General features: G+C 41.1%; 1 protein-coding gene across 2 annotated transcripts in view; it reads right to left on the bottom strand.

The window, feature by feature from the left end:
• Exoc4 (exocyst complex component 4) overlaps window positions 1–24,445 on the bottom strand; it is a 739,210-nt gene that overhangs the window by 154,767 nt on the left and 559,998 nt on the right. For both annotated transcript variants that reach the window (XM_050147958.1, XM_050147959.1), the window contains one exon: window positions 14,910–15,046. In XM_050147958.1, coding sequence (XP_050003915.1) covers window positions 14,910–15,046 — 137 coding nt within the window. The remainder of the gene's footprint in view (window positions 1–14,909; window positions 15,047–24,445) is intronic.

Here is a 24,445-nt window from a genome sequence, read left to right as displayed (position 1 = left end):
GACTCCCCACACTGCACAACACATCTCAACGAGGATGGGGCTGCCTTACTTTTCCATTTCATCAAGGCTTTGTGCCATGTACCGTTACTCCAGCCTCTCCCGCTCCAACCATCTGGCACCACCATTGCAGCCTCTTCCACAGACACGAGGAAATGTCTTTGTGTCTGCCTTACTGTACACAGCACAGGGATTTTTCTATGTCATCTGTGTTCTCATAAATGACAATTTTTCTTAAAAGCTAAACAGAAACCCTTTGTGCATATGCACCACATTTTCCTTATCCATTCATATGTTGATGGACACTTGGGTTGATTCCATAATTTGGCTATGTAAACAGTGTTTTAGTGAACAAGGGACTGCAGACGTCTTTTTGGCATGCTAACTTTAGTTTGGGTAGTAAACACCCAGAAGTGATATCTCTAGATATAATTTTATTTGCAGTTTTTGGAGGAAACCCTTTTTAATTTTTCTGCAATGTCAACAGTAAGTTACACTCTCAGGGTGGTAGGTTCTCTCGACACCCCCACTAGTGATTAATTGTCATCATTTTGGTAACAGCCTTAGTGACAGCAGTGTGGAGACACTCTGTTATTTTAAAATTTGCACTTATTAAATAACTAGTGATGTCCAGTTTTTCTAAGCATACCTGTTGCCCATGTATACATCTTCTTTGGAAAAATTCCTATTTGAGCTTCTTAGTAGTTTTTACCTTTTGTTTTGTTTTGTGTTAGTGGTGTAGGATTCAAATCCAGGGCCTTAAGTAACCTTAATTATGCACTCAAGTTATATCCTCACACTCTTCATCCACTGTTAATGGAATTAGTTGTTGTGTTTGTTTCTATGGGGCTAAATTTCCTACACGACTATCTACTAACTGCAATTGTAGGTTGTTTCCTCACTCCTTATTTCATTAGAAATGTATTCCCATTTATCTTCTTTTTTTTGCTTTCCTTTTCTGTATATTGGAGGTAAAGCTAAGAAAAAAAAATACCATGGAGCTGTACTATGCATTCTCTTTGTAGTTTCGGGTCTCACGTGAAGGCCTAACTACCTGCACTTCACGTTTGTACGTGATGTGAGATATGTTTTTCCCCACACTGCAGCTGAAGACAGTCGCATCCTCCCGATAAGAATTCTTGGCACCTCTGTCAAAACTCAATTAGCTGGACATGCATGAGTGCATTTCTGGGTGCTCAACTCTGCTCTCCTGGCCGATGAGTCTGTTTTTATGCCGGCACTGTGGTGTTTTGATTACTATCACTTTGCAGCACAGACTGAAATCAGCTAGTGTGATGCTGCCGGTTTTGTTCTTCTAGCTCATGACTGTCTTGGCTGTTTTGGGTTTTACTTTTGTGTTTCCACATGAATTTAATGTTTTAAAATATTTCTATAATAATATATAGTAGGGGCTAAGGAGATGGTTCAGTTGGGTAAAAAGCTTGTTCTGCAAACAACATGAGGGCCTAATCCTGAGCCCCCAGCACTCACATAAAAAATAACTGTGCATGGATCTGCGAACCCCAAGATAGGGGGCCTGACATAGGTGGGTTCTAAGAACTTGGCCGCTTGCCAGACTAGCCAAAATGGTGTGCTTCAGGTGAGAGACCCTGTCCCCAGGCAACAGGCAGAGAAAAACAAAGATAGAGATGTCCTGTTCCACATTCATGGGCATAGATGCATGAATCAACATCCTCATTTGCATATACTAGGAACAATCCATGAGAATGCACATACACACACACACTGGAATTTCAAAAGGCATTATGTTGAATCTGTACATTACTTTTGGTAGTATGGACATTTTGCTATTTTCACAATATCAGTCTTTCCACAAACATAGATTATCACTCCAGTTTTGTGCCTTCTTCCGTGTCTTATATTCACACTATTACATTTATAGCGTTCAGTTCATAGCTTTTCCATCTCCTTGGTTACATTTATTCCTAAGTATTCGTTGTAGTCTTTGTAAATGAACTGTCCTCCTGACTTACTTTCATTAAGCTTTCTCTCAGCATAAGGAAGTGGTTTGACTTCTGTCCTCGGCAATCTTCCTGTACTCTTATTAGTCCTAGCTGTCTGTATTGTAGAAGCTTCAGAGTTTATCATCTGTCAGTGTCACAAACCACGCTAAAAAGGCAACAATGTTTCTACTTCCTTTCCTTTCCTTCCTTCCTTCCTTCCCTCCCCCCTTCCACTTTCTGCCCAGCATCTTGTCCTGCCCAGATCTCTGAGGAGGAGATCTACATTTTCCCCACTGTGTGTCCTGTTAACTGGATTTGCTGTGTACAGCTTAACTGTGCTAAGGTGATTTCCCTCCAAAGCACATTTGTTGTAATTTCCTCCAGAAAGGCGACGTTTGCTCTGCATCTAAAGAGGTGGTCACACAGCTTCTGTCCTCCACCCTGCGAGTGTCATGCATCACATCACTGATTTGTGGATGCTGACGTGTCTGCATTCCAGAGATGAATCCCACTCAACCACAGGGAATGATCCTCTTAATGTGCTGCTGAATTTGATGTGCTAGTACTTTGTTGAGAAATTTTTTATCTGTTTGTTAAACAGGTTGGCCTGCGGTTTTCTTCTCATATAATGTTCCTGCCTGTCTTTGGTATCAATACTTGCTGAATAAATAAAGTAACAGATTGAATAATGGAATGATATATTTACAGTATAAACACTATGGACACAACAGAAAGCATAAAAGTATGCTTTCGTGACATCAGCAGACATTAACAATGCTATCAATGAATGCAGCAATAAGCAAAGGTTAACCTAGTAGTTGTCACAGTCTAGGCACTGTTCTAAGTTCTTTACATGTGTTAAAGCTTTTTTCTAGTGTGTATATGCATGTATGTATATGAGTATGGTATGGTATGTGTATGTATGTGTATATATATGTGTGTGTGTGATATGTGTCTGTAGTATACATGTATGAGTGTGGCATGTATGTATCCATATATGTGTGTGTTTTGTGTATGACTACCTGTGTGTATGCATGTATATTGGCCTATGTATGTATGTGTGAGTGTGGCATGCATGTTTACATATATGTGTTTTATATGTTTACGAATGCATGTCTCTGCATGTGTGAGTGTGGTATGTTTGTATGTATGTGTATGGTATATGTATGTGTGCATATGTGTATATATTATTTATGTGTGCATGTATGTGTGTATATGCTTATGTGAGTGTGGAATCTATGTGTATGTATGTTGTGGGAGGTGTTTAATGTGGTATATGCTCATTTTTCTTGTAAGGATGACTGTTATGTACACTCATGGAGGCTTGCTTTCTCATTCTCCCTCATATTCCTTAGAGACAAAGATTCTTATTGAATCTGGATCTAGGCCAACAGCAAGACCCAGAGCTCTTCCTATCTCTGCCCCTCTTCCTCAGTGCTGGAGTTACAGAGGCATGCGTGGCCATGCCTGACTTCTTACTTGGGTGCTGAATCGTCATGCCAGTCTTTATGCCAGAATGTCAAGCACTTCTGTCCACTGAGTCATCTCTTCAGGCATGTTCATGCACTATACAACAACCCTGGGTGGTAGGCTAGTTATCTGATAGATGAGACACCTGGGCATGGAGGTTAGCGACTCTGCCCTTGGTCAGTGGCTGTTGGGGCAGAGCTAAGGTAGGCCCATGGCTCCTCCTTATTACTGTGTAGTTTCTCCAAGCCTCCTGAAACATGTCTAGGTTTCTCATTACTTCTTTAGTTCCCTTGACTCTTATTTGGGCTTTAAAGGCAGACAGTTAGCTTCTAATGCACGCACTATGCCTTCCGCACTCTGTGCCCTTTGCCACATTATTAACCTTTCTGAACCTCTGTTTCTCACGGTAAGGCAAGGAGAATCCAATTTAATGGAATCCGTGTGAGTGACTACATAAGCTAATGACTTATACAGTCCTCTGCACTGTGACTGTGCACTTTACTGAGTATTTATTTCCCCTCAGTCCAGGTTCTTATTACTGGGCATCAAGGTTACTGCAATAGGCTCCAATATAATCATGGCAGGGAAACCAGGCAGGAGAAACGAGGATCACTGCTTCCTACCAAACTCACAGGACACATGATTAGGGAGCAACATCTGTAACAACTGTTTGGGGCCATGAGAGCAGCTGGCATAGAAAGTAAAGTGAAGGGGTTCACTTGATCAACAGCCATGAGGGCCTGGGATATGGAGATGTGTTATGCTACGTTCTAGAGATAATTATGTGTAAAAAGTCACAGTAACTTCCTTTTAGAAGCTGAGAATTCAGATACTGATTTCTAGCCAGTAACGCACATGGTGATCACTTCTAAAAGTACAATTGTCAAGGCCTAATGCTCAGTGGACCAACTATGGGAAATATAATGTCTTAAAATTTTTCCTAACAACTTCCATGTGAACCCACAGTTGGAGAATAATGTTATGAAAAGATAAACATACACATATCAACAACTGGTCAAATAACACACAGAGAAATGTAAGTTGCCCATAGGACAACTTCAGAAGCACATTACAAAAGCTTATCTGACTCATGCTTTCTTAGGAAGTAGATACTCCATATTTTCTAACATTCATTTGTATATATTTTATATGTAATAAAATGATGTGTGGTGTTTTAAATGATGATGCTCCCATTGGTTCGTTTGTTTGAAGACTTGGTCTTCAGTTGATGGAACTGTTTGGCAAGGATTAGGAGGTGTGGCCTTGTTGAAGGAGGTGTGTCCCATGGGGTGGCCTGTGAGGTTTTAAAAGAGGCATGCCATTCTCAGTGTGCCTTCTCTGCCGACTGCTTGTGCTGAGGTGTGAGATGCCAGCTGCTGCTGCTATCATGCCTTTGTTCCGACTATCATGGATGCTAATGCTTTGGAACTATACGCACATTTAAATGCTGTCTTTTATAAGCTGTTTTCGTCATGATATTTAATCACAGCAACAGAAAAGTAATTAAAACACCAATGTCAATGCTGAGTGAACCAAGAAGGTGGGAGGAAAACAGTCATCCTAGTGAGAGGATGTTAGAGCCGGGTGGGCCTCTGAGAGGGTTCCTCTGGCTCATCACTTTGATTTCTCTCATGTTTACAGTTTGGTAAATGTTCAAGACAAGCTCAATTGTGTTCTTGGTCATGCATGAAAGGGGCTTCTGGTTATACAGGGATATTGAAATGTATTTCCTGAGTCTGCAGGCATCCATGAATGTCCAGTTTCTGCCAGTTAACACAATGCGACCTTCCATAGCTCCTCTTGGACCATGTTGTCCACCTCAACCCATACCAGTCATTTAGTTCTGTTTGACTCCAAATAGGAAAATTTCAAAACTTCCCTTTCCTACCTATCCAAACATCCTGCCCTTATTTCTATTACCTCACTTCCTCCAATGCATCCATTTATCCCTTCTGCTGCATTGCGAGACATTCACCATCAGCTTCCTCACTTATCCTTACTCCTCTGAAATCAAGTCCAGAGCCCTTTAAATGCAGTCAAGTGCTCCACAGCAATTCCACTGAGCCTCATGCTCAACTTGCAAGTATGTCTTCACACTTAAGCAAAAGTTCCGATTCCTTTAGAAAGACATAGTTCATGGCTGAAAGGTAAGCCCCCAACTGGTTATAACCCCCAACAGTATGCTGTCTCTGATATTAACGGAGTCTCTAAGTGTATAGCGGAGGTTTACTTGTATTCTCTACCAGGTCCAAAGATGTGTGTGTGTGTGTGTGTGTGTGTGTGTGTGTGTGTGTGTGTGTGTATGCATGCATGCATGCATGCGCGCACGCTCTACCAGCCCCGGGAAAATATTAATGAAGTGATTCTAAATTAAAATGAAAAGGAACTTTAGAAAATTGTGACTTTCAAGCATTAAATGACTCTTTGGGGACGGAGGGAACTGCGGGTTGATTTCAGGGCAAAGAGGGCAAGCACGGGGAGACATGCTTGGAGGTGACAGAGTGTAATAGACAGACTGCCTGATTGGGAAAATGGTACATTTCAGACCTCACAACTGAGTTTCCTTGAAGCTCCAACGGGTATGACTAATTAAGCAAAAACACTTCTAGCCCTCATTTCCCTTTCAGGGAACATCTGTATCCCAAGCATGTACCATGACATCATTCCAGAGCAGTCTTTCTCTCCAGAGCGTTATGCTCACCCAGGCGAGATGCCCTGACCTTTCCCCAGATCTTTAAATTTACAGCTCTGCTCAGGCTCTCCTGGCAGACTCAGAAGACAACTAATTCTCAGCAGAGGGCATTGTGAGCTTGGGGATGTGACAGCTTCTGTAAGAGATCCGCTGAGACTCAAGTGGGAGAAAGTCAGATTGCAGCTTCCCTGCTCCCTCCTCTTTCCCTTCCTAGTGTTATATCATTTTGGATCATTTGAATTGTACATGGCTTTCTATTTAAGTCAGTCATTTGCTGGCAGCAAAACTAGAACATTTCCTGTTTTTCCTCTCACTGTAATCAGGATTTGGTTGTCCAAATTAGGACTGCCCTAATTACTCCTCAGCAGGTGCCAATCTGGGGCAGGGCAACAGACTGGAAGAGAGGAAGTAAGGACACTTTGCATCTTCAGAGTCACACAAGAAGAAAACACATTTTTTCCTAAACTTGAAAAACCTGATTAAGTCACAGAAACACACACCATGGGGTTGTGTGTGGAGGATGTACACACATGACCATGAATTGCTATAAAACAAGCATAAGGATGGGTTTCTACTTATTTGCTATCAAAGCTTTACTGATTTGCTTTTCCCAACCCAGACATGAATTCAAGTTAGACCCATAATTCAGCAGCCATGTTCATCACCCCTAGACAATCTTGTGTGCAGTAATCTGATAGTTGAAAACAAGAAGTGGACATCATTCTGGAGACGTTGACTGTATATTAAGCGTGTGTGTGTCTCCAAAGTGGTTCAGTCTCTTAGACAAAAGAATCAAGATCATTTTTAGAAGTACCATCAGTCAAGAACCTAAAGCAATGGCTGTGTTCTAAAAGAAACAGCACATGGGCTCAATAGGTAAAATGTTTGCTGCCAAGCCTGATGACCTGATGTCTTAGTTAGGGTTTCTATTGTTGTGATCAAACACCATGACCAAAAAGTGAGTTAGTGTGAAAAGGGTTTATTTGACTTACACTTCCACATCTTAGTCCATCATCAAAGGAAGCCAGGACAGAAACTCAAGCAGGGAAGAAACCTGGAGGCAGGAACTAAAGCAGAGGCCATGGAGGGGTCTTTCTTACTGGCTTATTCCTCGTGTTTTGCTCAGCCTGCTTTCTTATAGAACCCAGGACCACCAGCCCAGGAATGGTACCACCCTTAATTGGATGGGCCTTCCCCCATCAATCACTAATTAGGAAAATGCCCTACAAGTCCAGATCTTATGGAGGCATGCTCCCCTTCCCTAACACCCCCCCCCAATCTCCTAAAACAAAGTTTCTCTGTGTAACAGCCCTGGCTGTCCTAGAACTTGCTTTGTAGAATAGGCTGGCCTCGAACTCACAGAGATCCACCTGTCTCTCTGCCTCCTGAGTGCTGGGACTAAAGGCATACACCATCATGCCTGGATACCAGCATTTCTTAATTAAGGTTTCTTCCTTTTGCATGACTTTAGCTTGTGTCAAATTCACACAAAACTAGCCAGCATGCCTGAGTTCCAGCTTGGGCACCCACACAGTGGAAGGAAATAACTGACTCCCATAAGCAGTCCTCTGAGCTCGATGTATCATAGTATGTGCACATGTGCATACTACTCTGCACAATTAATAAATAGTAGATGATAAAACAGGTTTCCTTGGAAATAAAAATACAGATAAATAATCAACTTCCTATAGTGAATGAAACTAACCACTCTACCTGCATAAGAGGTAACCCTTAGTTACCTGTCCCCAACACAACTTCCCAGTCTCTCTATGTTTCATGCACTAACAATCTTCTCTTTCTACCAAATGCTTTTCAAATACAGATATGCATGCATTCCTCTTTGTAAATGACACCAAATATAACGAGCTTCCACGTGATCTCAGTTCTCTACTACCATATTGCTGTTCCCCTCTGTAGTGGCACTAACTATAAATAAATGCCTAGTCTATATTTATAATTTCTACCCCTATATTTTCCTTTCTCACCCATTAGGGTGGTTTGCACCCTAATGCCCTATAGGAGCAGCTCTCGGGATGGTCACCAGAGACCCTCCTTGGAAAAGACACTACCCTGTCCATGCTCTCATTAGACCTAACAGCGGCATCTGGTTACTCCCTTTGCTTGTTCTTGGCTCCCACATTACATTCTTCTGATTCTCCTGTCTTGTTGGTTGTTGCTTCTCTGTCCGCTCTGACAGTTACTCCTCATTTTGCAAACTTCTTAGGCCCACACTTTTGTCATCTGTGCCACAGCTAGCATACTCATCCCAAGGAGGTTTCGCCAAGTACCAGAGCTTCAAACACTACTCATACCACACGCTGGCGGCTGATAGATACCTGTCTACTACCACCGCCATGTGTCCATGTGAATGTCTACTAGAAACTTTAAATTTAGTTTTCTATAGCAAACCATTCAACAGAACAGCTTAAACTGCTTCTTGGGCCTTCCTTGCCAGGTGAACATGTATGTGTTATACAGTGTTTCTAGCTGGGAGCCAGCTTTGGTTCAGGAGCAGATTTTTACCTCCTTATTATATGACCAACTGACTAGTTGTCCCCAGATCTGCAATATTTTCCTCCCCAATGGAAATTTATTCAGAATTTAAAATCAAAAGATGGGAGGACTGTGGCAACATGTAGAATACCATCCATATTGGGTTTGCACCCATACTGTCTTGGGAAGATGCTGACGGGAGAGCTGCATCAAGATGTTTAGGTTTAGAACCTGGAAACAACCTAGATGTCCCTCAACTGAGGAATGGATAAAAATGTGGCAGATTTACACTATGGGGTATTACTCAGCTGTTTTTTTTTTAAAATAGGGTACTAGAAATTGGAAGGCAAGTGGATAGAAGTAGAAAAATGATCCTGAGTTAGGTAAACTGAGAAAGACAAACATAGTATGTACTCATTCATAAGTAGGTATTAGCTGTAAAACAGAAGATAATCCTGCTGCAATATACAGACCCAGAAATGCCAGGAGAAGAAGGAGAGTTCATGGGGGCAGGGCACCTAGGTCTCCCTGGGAAGGGGAAATACAAGAGATTTAGTGAATGAACTGAGGGCAGGTGGGAAGGGGCACATGAGTGATCAGTTGGGGGATGAGCAGAGGGGGAGAGTACTGGAAGAGACTACTGAAAAGGGGGGAGCATTTTGGGGTCAGGTAAAAACCTGTCACAAGGGAGTCTCCCAGAAATCTATAAGGATAAACCCAGCCAAGACTCCCAGCAATAGTGGCTATGTAGCCTGAACTGACTGTTTTCTGTGACCATATTGGTGCCTAACCCAACTGTCAGGAAGAGGCTTCATCCAGCAACTAACCAGGTCTTACTGAAACTGAATCGATAACCAGGAAGCCTGAATGGGACTGACCTAGGCACTCTGCATATAAGTTATAGTCATGTACCTTGGTCTTCTTGTGAGATTCCTAACAGTGGGCAGTGGATGTCTTCAACCCTTTTACTGGCTTTTGGGACCCTTTTCCTCACACTGGATCACTTTGCCCAGCCTTAATACAGGGCAGGTGCCTAGTCTTACTGCAACTTGATATGCCATGTTTTGTTGATATCCATGGTAGGCCTGCCCTTTTCTGAGTAGAAATGAAGGGGGAGTAGATGTTAGGGAGGGGGAGGAGAGGAAGAGGGGACACTGTGGTCTGACCGTAAAACAAACAAACAAATGAATGAGGTCTAGGCTTAGCTGTACACGCCTACAATCCTAGTACTTCTGAGGCGGAAGCAGGAGGATCTTGAGCCCATGGCTAGTTTGGGCTACACAGTAAGTTCCACACCTGCCTCTAAAATAAACGTAAAGTGTCAGGGCAAGGAGCACCCACAAGAAAAATGCTTCTGGAAGAGCAGCAGAGGCTATGAATGTGAGGCCAGGAGCAGTGGTAAAGGGAACTACCACCAAAACAGCCACCACTGCCACCAAAATCACAGCCAAGTAATTTGGATGACATTTCATTTGCCTAAAAACATGTGTCAAAGATTGGCACTTCTGGAACACCACTTCCTTTAGGGAACGGAAGTGAGGGCAGAGGGGCTGTGCAGCTGTCCACAGTCACATGATGAGTAGGTAAATATTTGGCATTCACACGGGCTGTATGGCCTGCTTCAGAGCCAAAGTTGGGTTTTAGCTAGAAACACTGTATAACACATACATGTTCACCTGGCAAGGATGGCCCAAGAGGCCCCCTAAATTTTCAACTTAAGCTGTTTTGTTGAATGCTTTCCTCTAAAGAAAAAAACTGAAGGGAGGCATGGAACTTAGAGCAATAGCTCAGAATTTTTGATGACAGAATGAGGATTCAAAAATATCTCAATAGACCCAGATGAGGAGTTAAAAATAACACTACACTCAATGGGGGATGTGAGATCTGGAATCTATGTTTAAAAGTTACCACAAATTGTAAAGAGAAAGATGCTTTTACCCTTGTTTCCCCTAAGCCCTCCCTCTACCCTCTCTAGCCAATCAGTGGTCTGGAATCACAAAGGGTACCTATTCTGCCTCCAGGACTGTCCCTTTCTCTCTATTTTCCTCACCTCATTCCTAACAAGCACTCCCCTACAGCTCTTCCTTCTCTCTCTTCAATCCGTCTAAACACAAAAGCGGACGAGCCTCCACAGAGCACCTCTCTGCACCTGGTCCTCCCCTTGCACCTTCACTGGCTCCTGCCTAACTCTAAAGCAGGAGTTCCAGAGCTCCCGATGTCACCCACACTCGTTCCTCGCTCTTCCTTTCCTCACCTCCTAACCTCCTGGATGTGGCTGCAGTTCCATCCTACCCTTCTTCAGCCTCTCGGTCTCAACCACCCTCAGCCCTCATCACTCCAGACCACGTCCTTCTCTAATCCTCTCCTGCACCTATGGCATGGCCCTTCTCTGACAACGTGACGCTGTGGGTATACAGTCTGTTTCTTTGTCACAAACTTCCCTTCCTCTCATTTCCCTAGACTGCAAGGCTCCTTAAAGGTAGATGCTGCGACTGGTTAACTCTTTACACACACATGGGGAGGAGGGTGTCTTGGTGGATGTTCAGGGAAGCTCTAGCCAATGCTGTGGCAGGATACAAGAAGAACTGGGTTTAGCTATGGCTCCTAAAGGAGGCACGTGATGGTGCTGTTCTATTATGCAGAGTACGTCTGGGTAACCGGTCCAGGCTGGGGGCAGTCCTTCCTAAGATGGGCTATGACAATGGATGGAGGATGATTGGGATGTCTAGGGGAGAAAACATTAAAACAAACAAAAACAAAAACAACAAAACCCACAATCACAACAATAACCATTTTTACAAATGGGCAAGATTTTCATAGATAAGGAATAAAAATGATTTCACTCTAATAAAAAGGAGTAGACTTTGAGTATGTATTCTCAAAAAAAAAATGTGGGACCCCGGTCTCTGGATGTTTCTCTGCTTCTTGGTTCATGATGCAAGTTGTTGGCTTCATTGGGCATTTCCACTTTGATATAAAATCATTTTTTAGAGGCTCACAGCAATGAATGAGACCACATTATCTTGGGCTGGAACGGCCAGAAGGAAGCCATTCACTACATAGTTTAATTGTCCATATTATTTCATTATAGTAACACAAACCTGACTAACACACAATGGCTTCCAAGCACTTTACACCTTGAGAGGAAATGATAAATAAGGTGCTGGGCTCTAGGAACTTAAATTTTTTCTGTCAAAATAATTAAAGCAACAACACTTAACGTCTATCAGTAGAATTTAGAATCAAGAGCCAGTTATTTTATTATAGGTTATTTATTATAGTTTAATTATAAGAAATACTCATCAACATTATTATTGGTGAGAAATTAGTTGGTGCCCATAATCAGATATATGCATATTTCAAAAAATTTATATTTAATGGTGGTTCCATATAAACATAAAGTAAATCAGTGTTATTAAAGTCTAATTTTAAAATGTTTTCACTACATAAAATTGAAGTTTCAGTGTTTAAAACTTTTTATATTCTAATTGGTAGGTGACATATTGGTATAACCATTTTGAAATTTATTTTAAAACACGTGAAAATAGAACATCCACAGGATGGGTCAGAAGTTCCAATTTCAAACAAATATGTTAGGTCAATGAATTGAGCAATTTGTATACCCACTAAAATAATCTGTAAAAACTATAGTCACCTCTATGCATATTAAAGCTGACATATAGTTGTTTTGGGTATGAATTTAAATACTTAAAAAACTCAGGACTTTTGAGATATCATAAATACATTTGTAAAATAAAATCACTATTTTAAATGTTTCCAAAGGCTAAGAACAGAAATATCTTGTTTTTTTTTTTTTTCAGGTGCAGAATCTTTAAAATTCAAATCCTGAGAAGTAGAGAGTAAAAAAAGTGGTTACTTGAGCTGTGTGAGGGGTAGGAAAAGAGGGTGTTGGATCCAGGACGCAATCTCCATTAAATGTAACACATATGTCTAAAAATTAACCAGGTGTGGTGGCCTGTGCCTGTGATGCTAGCAGTCCAGACACAGAAGCGGGCAGATCTCGGAGTTTGATGCCAGAGTGAGTTCTAGGACAGACAGACTACACAGAGAAACCCTGTCTTGAAAACCAAAACCAAACCAAACGAAAACAAAACAAAATAAAATTCCTCAGTAGATTTTAAATGTTACCACCTCCCACATTAAAAAAGCTATAAGGTGATAGACTATCGTCTAGGTAATGACTGATTTAACCACTATCTGTTTAAACAGTGAAACAGCTCATTGTCTCCCAAGTAGATTCAATTACTACTTTTCAAGTAAAAATGAAAAATGTACTTAATGGAATCTCAATCTCACAGGGATTTGAATTCTTCCACTGTGTATTTATAATATATGATAAATGCTCTTTTTATGGACCCTTTCTCGTTTTTCTTTGAATATCAGTTGTATTTTATCTCTTCACTAAGTTTTATTGTAATGGAGTACATTTTTAGCTTGAAACATTTACTTATTATGTTGTAATTTTTGGCAAAGTGAATTTGTATGAACTTGTTTTAAACATAGGAATTTACATTATCTGTTAACACAAGGATGATGAATTTAATATTTTTGAATTACCATGATAATTATTTAGTATCTAACTGAATATAAAAATATTACTAGTGTATGATTTTAATCTAATATGCTGACAGTTTGACGAATACAGAAAGTAAATACTGTTGGGAGCACAACTCAATGGGATTAGGGTTTTCTAAAATTTAATTGAGCTTTGAGACAATGGAGAAATAATAGTTCCTGCAGGAGTGAGGGAGGTTTGCATTCACATATATTATATCACTCCTTCAGATTACTGGTTTTCAACTCACATAGAATAACTCTTGAAACATCTAAATGTCAGATCTTGTCTTCTCAGACCCTCTGTTGGTTTGTGTCCCTCTTCCTGGGTAACACTATCTCCTACAACTTACTACTTTGCACTTGTGCAACCCTTATTGTGTCCCCTCCAAAAAGAAGGGCATTACGCTCGTGCCCTCTCCCGTACTGCAATGCCTTTATGGTTCTCTCCACTTCCATGAATGTCATCTGTCTAGCACATCACCTTCTGCAAAAACATTCCAGTCTATCATCACCTTTTCTGTGTTTTCACACAGATTATGATGATGTACTGGACTGTCCCTCTCTATCCTTAATTATTTTTGTTTGTCTTTTAGATTTTTAAAATTTTTTATTTAAATAATATTTTTTTCATTTATTTTATAGACCAACCAGTTTCCCCTCCCTCCTCTACTGCTGTCCCCTCCCCAGCTGCTCCTCCTCCATGATGGAAGCAGAGGCAGAAATCCACAACCATTGCACTGAGCTCTAAGAATCTTGCTGAAGAAAGGGAGGAGGGATTGTATCAGCTAGGAAGGTCATGATGGAGAAACGCAGAGAGAGCTGACCTGAGCTCCCGAGAACTCATGGATGCTGAACCAACGGTTAGGAAGTCTGAATGGGACTGACCTAGGCCCTCTGCATGTGTGTGACAATTGTGTAGCTTGGTCCCTTAGTAAGGCTTCTAACAGTGGGCGTGGGACCTCTCCCTGGTGTTTTTGGTAACCTGTTCCCCATGCTGGATTGCCTGGCCCCACCTCGACTTCAGGGGAGGAGCTTGGTCCTGTGCCATGCTTTGTACAAGTCCATGGGAGGCCTGCCCCTTTCTCTATCCTTGATTATATATCACATATAATTTAGTATCTTATTGCACACTCTCTTTTTCTGCAATTGTTTCAAGTCTTGTCAACCAGGCCATGATTTGTTCCTATTATTAGTTCTCTATGTGAAATGCTATGATCTTTCCATGAGCGCCAGATAATTCGATAAATTCGAGAAAAGAAATCTGAGGTCTAAGTAACAGGTTTCAAGTTTATAATACTGTCTCTCTCCCTTCAACTGATGCTGAAAACAGATCTAATTGTTTGCTTGAGGAAGTCACTCTCGAAGTTCTAGGTCTCTACAAAAATCAGGGCTGACCCTTGAGCTGAGCCACTGTGATCATCTTAATTGTCTCTGCCAATGTGTTCTGTTCATTCCCTTTGTCAGTGTGGCTGTGCAAGGATCCAAGAGATTGTCTCTGCGGTGCTTCTTCTTGCCAGGGCCTTTGACAAACACAGGGAAGGAGGCAAGGAAGGCAGTGCTGCCAGCCCCACCAGGCTTCACTGAGTCAGCCCCTCCCCCTGAGCTGTACCTGTAGGCTGAGAAGCAGGCCCCACACTGAGTCAGCCCCCCACCCCCAGCTATAGCTGTAGGCTGAGGAACAGGCTCCACACTGAGCCACCCCCACCCAGCTGTACCTGTAGGCTGAGGAGCAGGTGTCCTTGTACTCCTGGAGCTTCACACACACCATGTTGAGGAACTGATCTGAATACGCACTCAAGTCATGCATCAGGTTCATGAGGTCTTGCACGGTCTTCTCCACAATGATTGTGCTCTGGAAATGAACAAAAAAGAGAGGACACAGAAACTTGTCAGATTTCTGTTTAGAACAACGTACAGGACAAGCAAGAACAATGGTTAGGATATGGGTGCTCAAGGCACTTGAGTTTCCTGTAGGATGTGGCACTTAAAAATATGAATTAAAATCAACAACAAAATAAACATCTCAGATGATGCTAGCCTTTCAAAGACCTGAAAGGTCTGTTCCCAGTTTTGCACAGGATAGGGATTTTCAAAAGACTTTGTGAACTTCAAGGAATCTACTAGACGTCTCTATATCCAATTTTATTTTTAAATATGATATTAAGGGGTGAAAACCAGGACTTTGCACTTTATCCTTAGGTTAATTTCTATTACTTAATGGTTTATTTGTTTTGTTTTTGTCTTTAAAACAGGGTTTCTCTGTGTTGCCCAAGCTGTCCTGGAACTCCCTCTTGTAGTCCAGGCTGGCCTTGAACTCACAGAGATCCACTTGCCTCTGCCTCCCAAGTGCTAGGATTAAAGGAGGGCACCGCCACCACTTGGCTTCCTTGCTGTTTTGGGGACTATGTATGTAGCTCAGGCAGGCCTTGAACTCATGATATAGCCCAGAATGGCTTAAATTCTTGATTTTATTGCCATCATTTCCCAAGGGCTGGGTTTGCAGAATTCTGCAGCCACTACTGGAATCTCCATGGGTTTTAAGAAAGAGCATTCATAGTCAATGGAAACCTTATTTATCAGCTCCAGGGCTCTCTTTAGAGAGTAAAGGCCCACTATAAACAGCACAGAGAAAAAGGCTTTTACTATTGGTTCTAAGTTTAGAAACTATCATTGTACTAAGAACAACAGGTAACATTTTGGGTTATAGCTTGCAGCTTGCAGGGTGTTTGAAACATGTTTTGAATCACTTAAACGTCATATAATAATCATAATTATCATGATCGTTTACAGATTTTTTACAAGTATAGGGCACAATACTGGGCACTCCACCTGCTTTAGCTTGTTAACCTTTTCAGTACCCCTCTAATTCCTGTCCGGGAAAACAGCAGTAAACAGGCTGAGAAAGACGAGACAAAAAAAGCAAGAGCTCCAGGCTCTGCTCACTTTTCTATCCCATTCTGATCTAACACTGGCCCCGAGTTCTGCCCATAGCCCATTTCCTGTGTTTCACATTTATTCCTGTTCCTATAACAATCAAGTGGGATAACCAACTTCCCAAGAGAAAGGCTATTTGGCTCAGTTTGGAGGTTTCAACCCATAACTTGCTGTCTTGTTTTGGCCTTTGGTGAGGCAGCAAACCATGGTGGAATCTCATGGTGAAATAACTGTTCAAGCCATGGCTAGAGCCTAAGAGAAGAGAAGGGTGTTGGACTCTGCAGTTCCCTCCATGGACACGCGCCTAGAGGCCTGAGGACTGCCCGCTATACTCCACTCTAGAGCATCCACAGCCTTCCAATCGCTCTTCTCAGAGAGTAAGACTTGAACTCGTGGGTTCTTGAGGGAAGTCAGGAGCCAGATAACGGCATAATTGTCCGTACCATTGAGAAGGGCCCACACAGACTAAGACTTTAAAACTGAATCAAAGAACTTCCAAAGAGAAAAATAATAAGACCATCTTAAAGCTATGGCATTATGCAGCAAATTAGTGTTAATTCTGAAAAAAGGAACATTCAATAAACTCTGAATCTTTGGTTAAAAAAGACTGAGGTGTTTAAACCATTATTTCATGTCTTTTGCAAAAAGCAGATTTATACTGAGGTAAATATTAATCACATGCTTAGCAGTCTGGAATTCTTTGGTCAATAAAGAATATGTTATATATTTATTTAAATAAAATTATACATGCTATAGCAGGCTTAGTCATAAAGGAAATATTAAAAAATATTTTTCCCACTCTCATTGTGACCTAGCAAGGAATCAAGGGCATTTTACTATGCTTAAAGATACACAATAGGGTCAGGGTTTTAGATAATGTTTCCCCAAAATAAAAAGAACAGATAAAAGTATATACAATGGAGGATCAGCCTGGATTATGAGTTACAGTTGTGTGCTTATTTGTGATGATTTGGTGGTATAGGCTTCTGCCTACTATGCCTTCCTCTCCCCTCCCCACACCTACTGAAATAATTAGAAGGAAAGAAGAAAGGAGCATTATATTATGTAAGGCTAACCTCGTAGGGAAGCAAATTACAGTCTCTATAGAATCCTCACAAGTTCAACTTCCTTTTCTGTATTGATTTTGAGATTAAAGCACTGCAGCTTCACCCTGATCTATAATCCCATTCCTCTGTATTTGTGTGTGACTGACAGGAATTGATTCTGCCCAGCTACATGTCCCCACGTTAAGCATCTAAAATCCTCATCCCAATTCAGAACACAGGATATCCTACAAAATGTGGACAGCAATTAATAAAGCAGAGGAGCTCAGCAATCCTCACAGAGCCTGCTTCAGTTCTACAGCATTGCAAGATGAACATGGGGAGATTACTTTGGTCATTAGGAGCAGGCCTGGTTCTGTCCTCAATTACACGATTGATAATCAGCTCTGGGGTAGCTTGGGTAGCCCCTTCCTTTATTATGACTCAATTTAGTCCACTAATAACAAGGATAATTTGATTGCGCCTTTATTGGTCCACAAGACTAATGTATTCAATCTGTGCATTGGTGCTTTGACACTGGCTGAATTAGTGTATAGCTGTTCTCAGACTATTGTAGGTGTCCCCAACTAGATTATCAGCTTCTTAAAAGTGACCAACATGCTCCTTTCTTTTTGTTCATCTCCCATCCTTCCACTTGCTCATCACATGCCAGGATCTTCAGAACTAATAAAAGAGTGCTCATGTAGGAAATATAAAAACTTCTCCTGATGGTCATATAGGCAAGGCATGTGGGAAACAGGCCCCTGTATTTTACAATCTCTTTGGGTGAGGGAGCTTTATTCTGTACCTACCACAGAGCTTTGGGGTAATAAGAATGGAGCTGAGAGAGTTTGGAGGAGAAAGGTAGACTGAATAGTCTCTGGTGGTCGAGGTTTTGGGGGTGAGCAGGAGTACTGGCATAGACTAAGTAGAAAGGCACAATTTTATTCCAATGGCTGTGCTTGACATGGCACCCATGTGATGCTCTATGATTCTATACAATTTCCCAGCTCTTTGGCTGGTTTACCTTGTCAGCACAGCACTCTGGATAATCAATCACTGCATTCTCCTCAAGGAAAGCGGAACTGCACTTTGCACAATGATGGGGATTTTTATGGGAAAAAAGGTCCACAACAATTTCCAAATCAGTGGCTCTGACAGATAAATGCTGGAAACATTAAATTTCAACAAGGTCAATCCTGTTTTTATTTATTTGATTTCTTTAGCATCACCATTGATTTACTGGCTCATTATTTATTAATTTAGAAGTTTGCCACCATGAGCATAAGGACTTCATAATAAGTAAAAGTGATTTTATTCATTATAATTCCTATTAAACACATTTGAAATGATTTATATTTGTTTAGGAACAGCTAAGTTCACACCTCTTACAACTTATTAGCAGGTAATAAAGTCTGAGCATAACAAAAAAAAAAAAAAAAGAAGAAAAAAAAATCCAGACAGCTAATTCAATGAAAAATAAACAATTGAAGTAAATTACAGGGATGCAAGAGCACTCCAAAATGGAAGTGAGTATATAAGAACCAGCAATTTGGTTATGCATTGGAAAAAAGATTACATAGTGTTAAGGTGTAACTCAATGGTGGAATGCTTGCCATTATGTGGGTAGTCCCAGAATTGATCCTCATCATTGCGCAGATAAATAAATAAATAAATAAATAAAGCTTATGAATGGAGATCATTGGTTTTTTTTTTCCCCTTGAGACCCAGATTACCGTTGTCAAAACTGGGCTCCATAAAATGATACTGATATTACTATTATAAAAAATTGGGTCCATTCTCAAATGCTTCAGAAAAAGGTTAGATAAAGAAAACTGAAGTTGTTTCTTTCCTGGGAGGTTTGAAAGCCTTCACAATACTAATGCTACTATGAATCTTCAGGGGATGACTACAGTATGCAATCTTATTCTAATTAATGAACTTAAAAAAAAACTCCTCACAGCACAAAAACATTTGCAATAGCCCACCCCTTTACAGCTGCTGAAATGTATTTGTAGACTACAGTTTTAGAATGACTTTTCCAGCTCTTTGATTATAGTCTTTGCTTACAGGAAGGTCCCATAACATGTTTGAACACACAGAGGGAGAATTTAAGTGTTCTGTTTCCTACCCACCCATTTCCTCTCTTATACTACAAACCTGCTTAGCTTTGGTTCTTCGACCTGTCTATGTTTCTCTTCAGTTCCAGTGAGCCTGCACATTCTTTGCTAAGCCACACTAGAATACCAATCATCCATCTCATGCTTGCATCCTGCTAACCCCTGACTCTGGGCCTTCAAATCCCTAGATCTATCTGTCTACAGTGCTTTTCCTATTTTGTGAATGCTTTTCTTGATATATTAGCATGTGTTACCCACTTTAATTGTCCTCTTCTGTGCCATGAAAACTCCTTGGATAAACGATTTCAGCCCAGTGTCTAAATGGGCTCTGGTAACCACTGGCTCACTTGGCTGTCTCATGTCACTTGGCTATCATTTTTTTCTTTTTTTAATAAATGCCAAGGACCATTTTTTCATATCACCAACACTGGGCCATATAATAGCTCACACACCGTAGTTATCTATAAATTGTATTCAGTGAAGTAAATACATAGTACATTCGGGGTCTGGGGTGGGCAAAAACAAAACCACACACACACACACACACACACACACACACTCACACATTCACAGACAAGAGTAATTAATCATTGATGAGATCAGTTAGAATAGTGGCTTCCCTTCAAGGAGGTAGATTCTGAGAGTGAAGGAAAGGATCTTCTAGGTGCTGAAATATGTGGACTGCACAGCCACTGCATGAATAAAAACACTGACCTTCTTTGCGCTTAAGATGTCTGCCTTCAAGCAGGCGAGTGACCAGCCTGCTAGCTGGACCACTACCACCCACTAGATTCCGCTCCCCCAAGGCCCACTCTGCTGCCCAGTCCCACCGACCTCATCATCCTCTCCATGGCCAGCCCTTCCCTGCAACTCCAGCATACTCCACAGGCACAGGTACAGCCCGCACCACCAGCCAGGAGAACAGTGGGCTACACAGGCGCAGGTTCGGCCCACAACAGTCAGAAGAAGAGCACCCCCTTCAATGGGTTCCATATTCCGGTCCCCAACTTCAGAAGAAGACTTTATAGGAGGCCAGGCTAGACACAGGCATCCAAGGATGTGCAAACCTCAGCAGAGACACCTTACTGCACCTGAAGACTGCCAGTTATCAGAAGAATCCCTGGCCCCTCAGGCCAGAAGACAAGAGAGGAAACAGAAAACAAAGGAACAAACAACAAAGACAAATGCAGGAATCAATACCTACACCTGTAACCACCCCAAATCCAGATGCCTAAATGCCAGCGTGAGAACATAGTCAATAACAGAAAGGAACCAAGTGATCCTACGACAGCAAGACCTGAACATTCAACACAGCTCAAGTACAAAAAATGACCTTTAAAATAACTTTATGAAGATGATATAGGCCCTTATGAGGAAATGAAAAACTCCTTAAAAGAAATCAAGGAAAAGACAAAAAAATGGAAGAAATCAATAAATCCCTTAAAGAATGCCAAGAAATATAAGAAAAAAACAATCAAACAGGTAAAGGAAATGGTTTAAAACCTGAAATCAAAACAAACTGAGGGAATTCTGGAAATAGAAAATCTGGGGAAGCAAACAGGAAATACAGATGTAAGCATCACCAACAGGATACAAGAGATGAGAGAGAGAATTGCAGGCACTGAAGATATAGTAGAGGAAACAGTCAAAGAAAATGCTAATTCTAAAAGATTCCTAACACAAAACATTCAGGAAATCTGGGACACTATGAAAAGATACATAAGAATAGTAGGAAAATATGAAGGAGAAGAATCCCAACTCAAAGGCAAAGAAAATATAACCGACAAAATCATAAAAGAAAAGTTACTCAGCCTAAAGAAGCTTACAGAATACCAGATTGGGTCAGAAAAGAAAGTTTGCAGGTGTCACATAATAATTAAAACGATAAATATGCAGAACGTGTTCTTCAGATACGTCCTAAGGCCTTCACAACCTGGCTTCCATTCTTCATCTCCAGCCTATTCTTCTACCCTCCTATCCTCCCTCTTTAGATAGCTAAGGATCAGCTATGTCAGATTCCTTTCAATTCCTCATGACTATTTCATGGTCTCACTGTCTACAATGCTCTGTCACCTGTCTCCTTTACCTGGCAACATTTTCTTATCTTTCCAGTCTCAGCAAGAACATCCTCCCTGCTGGAAGACTTCCCAAGTCCATACTATGGCATCTCCTGTTATAAGCACTGGAACATGTTATATTTGTTTTCTATAACATTCTCATACTTTTAACTGCTTTTCCAGTGGTCTATAAGATTCCGTAAGAGAGATAAATATATAGGACTCGGCACACAAAAAGTGCTCAGTAAGTACTTCTTAAGCAGTCTATGCCATGATCCCCACCTCCCCGAGGAAGAGTGCAAGTATGTCATTGGAGATGCACTCTGGAGCTTGATTCTCAATAAAAACATCTTGCATTCACCGCAAAAACAGGAAATGACCAAAATTCCTTCAAAGAGGAATGAAAACTAAAACTGTAATACACACAATGAGATGGTGCAGAGCAAGGCAAGGCACAGACCTAAAAAATAACAGCTTAGAAATGGAGAGATAGCTCAGCGGTTAAGAGCTCTGACTGCCCTTCCAGAGGACCCAGGTTCAATTCCCAGCACCCTCACAGCAGCTCACAACTGTGTGTTACTCAAGTTCCAGATCTGACATTTTCACACCAATGCCCATAAAACAAAGTTAAATAATTTTTAAAAATAACAGCTTAGCAGTCCACTCGAGCAGTTCCACGAATGAACACACAGACAAAACGCTGAATGGAAATGCGCAGTTACAGAAGAGTGTTTACTGTCTGATTCCATGGTGAGAAGCTCAGGATCAGGCAATGGTAGTCGGTAGTGACACTTTCAGGATGGGAGCTATTTGTGCTATAGAAGAGGGGGTACTGGAAAGAGAATTTGTTTGTGGCATACGGGCAGATCTTAAACTTCAGTTTTAAACTATCAAATTACTGTGTAAATAAACAGGTACCCCTTCAGGAAGTTCTAAGAATGGTCTGTCTGCCTGTCAGTCCTGTTTTAATGGTCTAGTATTTTTAAATGTGAAGATACTTTTAAATGTGAAGATATTTTTAAATGTGACCACCAGGTAAAAGCTATTCTGGAGGGCATAAGAAGGTCATTTTAATTTATTAAATAGAAAGCTATCTTTTCTGTGTGCAGCACAAAGTCTAAAGAGACAGGATGCCTACCTGTCTTTTGGACGCACAAGTATGTGTATCTAAAACCTAGCAGAGGTATGGAAAAAGAAGACTTAATAGTACTGGGGCAGATGGCTGGGGATTGGTAAGAAAGAGGGATTTGCAACTGAACTGAGTCTTAAACTATCAATAGCATTTGTAGGCTGAACAAGAGCTGAAGAAAAGTGCTAGGAAAGACCTTGAGGTTCGTGAAACAGCATGCTTATCAACTAGAATGGGATTCAAGGGACCTGAGTGCCATTGTGATGGGGAGAAGGGAAAAGGAGAGTGGACATGTCAAAAAGTAGGCTGAGAGGCAGTCAGACATCAAATCTCTCATCAAATATACACATATATAGGACTGAATGTTTGGAAACTTTTTCTAATGAGAAGATGCAGCAAATGAATCTAATTTGATGTCCCTAACCACGTGATGACCCACTTCACATAAGAAGTGGGCTTCAAAAAGTTTCACTTTTTAAAAGATGAAGGTAATTTGTAGTATAGCCAAAGAAAAGCACCCCAAAGCCCCTTCATCAGGCTGAAGAATCGAGCAGGATTTATAATTGGCTTAGACAAAAAAAGAAAAGAAAATCAGATCTTGGAGAATTAGAAAAATATTAGACTTCTTTAGAATTCAGAACTCATAGAAGTAATTATATAAGCTTCTTTTCTCATCAAAACCTTGGAGAATGAGAGAGTGAGACGGCTCAGTAGGATGATCTGAGTTTGAGTCCTAGAACCCAAAGGGTGGAAGGAAAGAGTGAAGTCCTACAAGTTATCCTCCGAGCTCCACATGCATGTCATGCATTTGGGTGCCACTCCCCCATACATACAAAAAAAAACCCACAAAGTTTTAATAAAACTTGGAAAATATATGACATAAATGATCAATCACGTATGTGTAAGCATTTTGGCCAAGAGATCACTAATGCTGGGCAAAGTTTGTACCTCATGTGTCCTGTAAACGCAAATGTTTTTTTTTTACTGGCTTTTTTCACATTTCAAAGGAAAAAACAAAAATTAAAATGAAGTAATCAAGAACTATTGTTATATCCGTCATATCATGACATGATATAGGTGGCTTATCAAGTCCCCCTTACAATGTAAAGAAGCACAGGTAGCAGAAAGAAATCAGCTGAGCACTAGTCCTGTAAGAATATCCTCCTCCCCTTTTCCCATCTTCCTCCCTCTATTGCTCCCTTCCAAAATCACTTGAAGTCATCAAAATAGAAAGATCTGCATGTTAGAAGAGACAGATGCACACACCCACCTATCAGCATCCACAGTACTTTTATAAGTCCTGTTCTTTATGAAGGAGCCTCTTCTTTCTGGGACTGATGTTAATAACCTTACAGCAACAGGAACCAGGAGTCAGCTTCAGAACGGGTGGAAACACGGACAAAGACAATGTAAGCAACAGGGTAAATTTGAACTGGGATCTGGAGGATGGGTGAGGTTTGCCTGCTTAGGGGAATAGAGCTATTTCAGGTAAAAGAAAAAATGTAGGCAAAGGTTGGGAGTGAGAGAGAGACTAGCAAGGTTGGAGGAGGGAATTCCTGAGGGAGTCTGAACAGAAAAGCTAGCTGAATAAGGACCAGCTTGTGGAAGGCTGCGACAAGAGACAGGTTTGTGTGTGTGTGTGTGTGTGTGTGTGTGTGTGTGTGTGTGTTGTGTTGGGGTGGTCTCATACCTGGATAATAGCAGCGCCATGTATGAGGCAAAGTGATCATGTTAATCAGTATAATTCTCTAGTTAGCAAAAAAGGGGAGGGGCTAAAGAGATGGCTCACTGGATAAAGGTACTTAACCACTAGGCCTAATAAGCTGAGATCAATCCTCAAGACTCAAAAGGTGGAATAAGAAAACTGACTCCAAAGAGCAGTCTATTTGATATTTACATGCTTGTAATAGCATGCATGTGCCATTTTCTACACACACACACACACACACACACACACACACACACACA

This window comes from Alexandromys fortis, unplaced genomic scaffold, assembly GCF_014885135.2.
Source record: "Alexandromys fortis isolate MF-2015 unplaced genomic scaffold, M_Fortis_MF-2015_v1.1 scaffold_57, whole genome shotgun sequence".
Lineage (NCBI taxonomy): Eukaryota > Metazoa > Chordata > Mammalia > Rodentia > Cricetidae > Alexandromys > Alexandromys fortis.
Note: the sequence above shows the minus strand (reverse complement) of the source record. Positions and strands in the feature narration are given on the sequence as shown.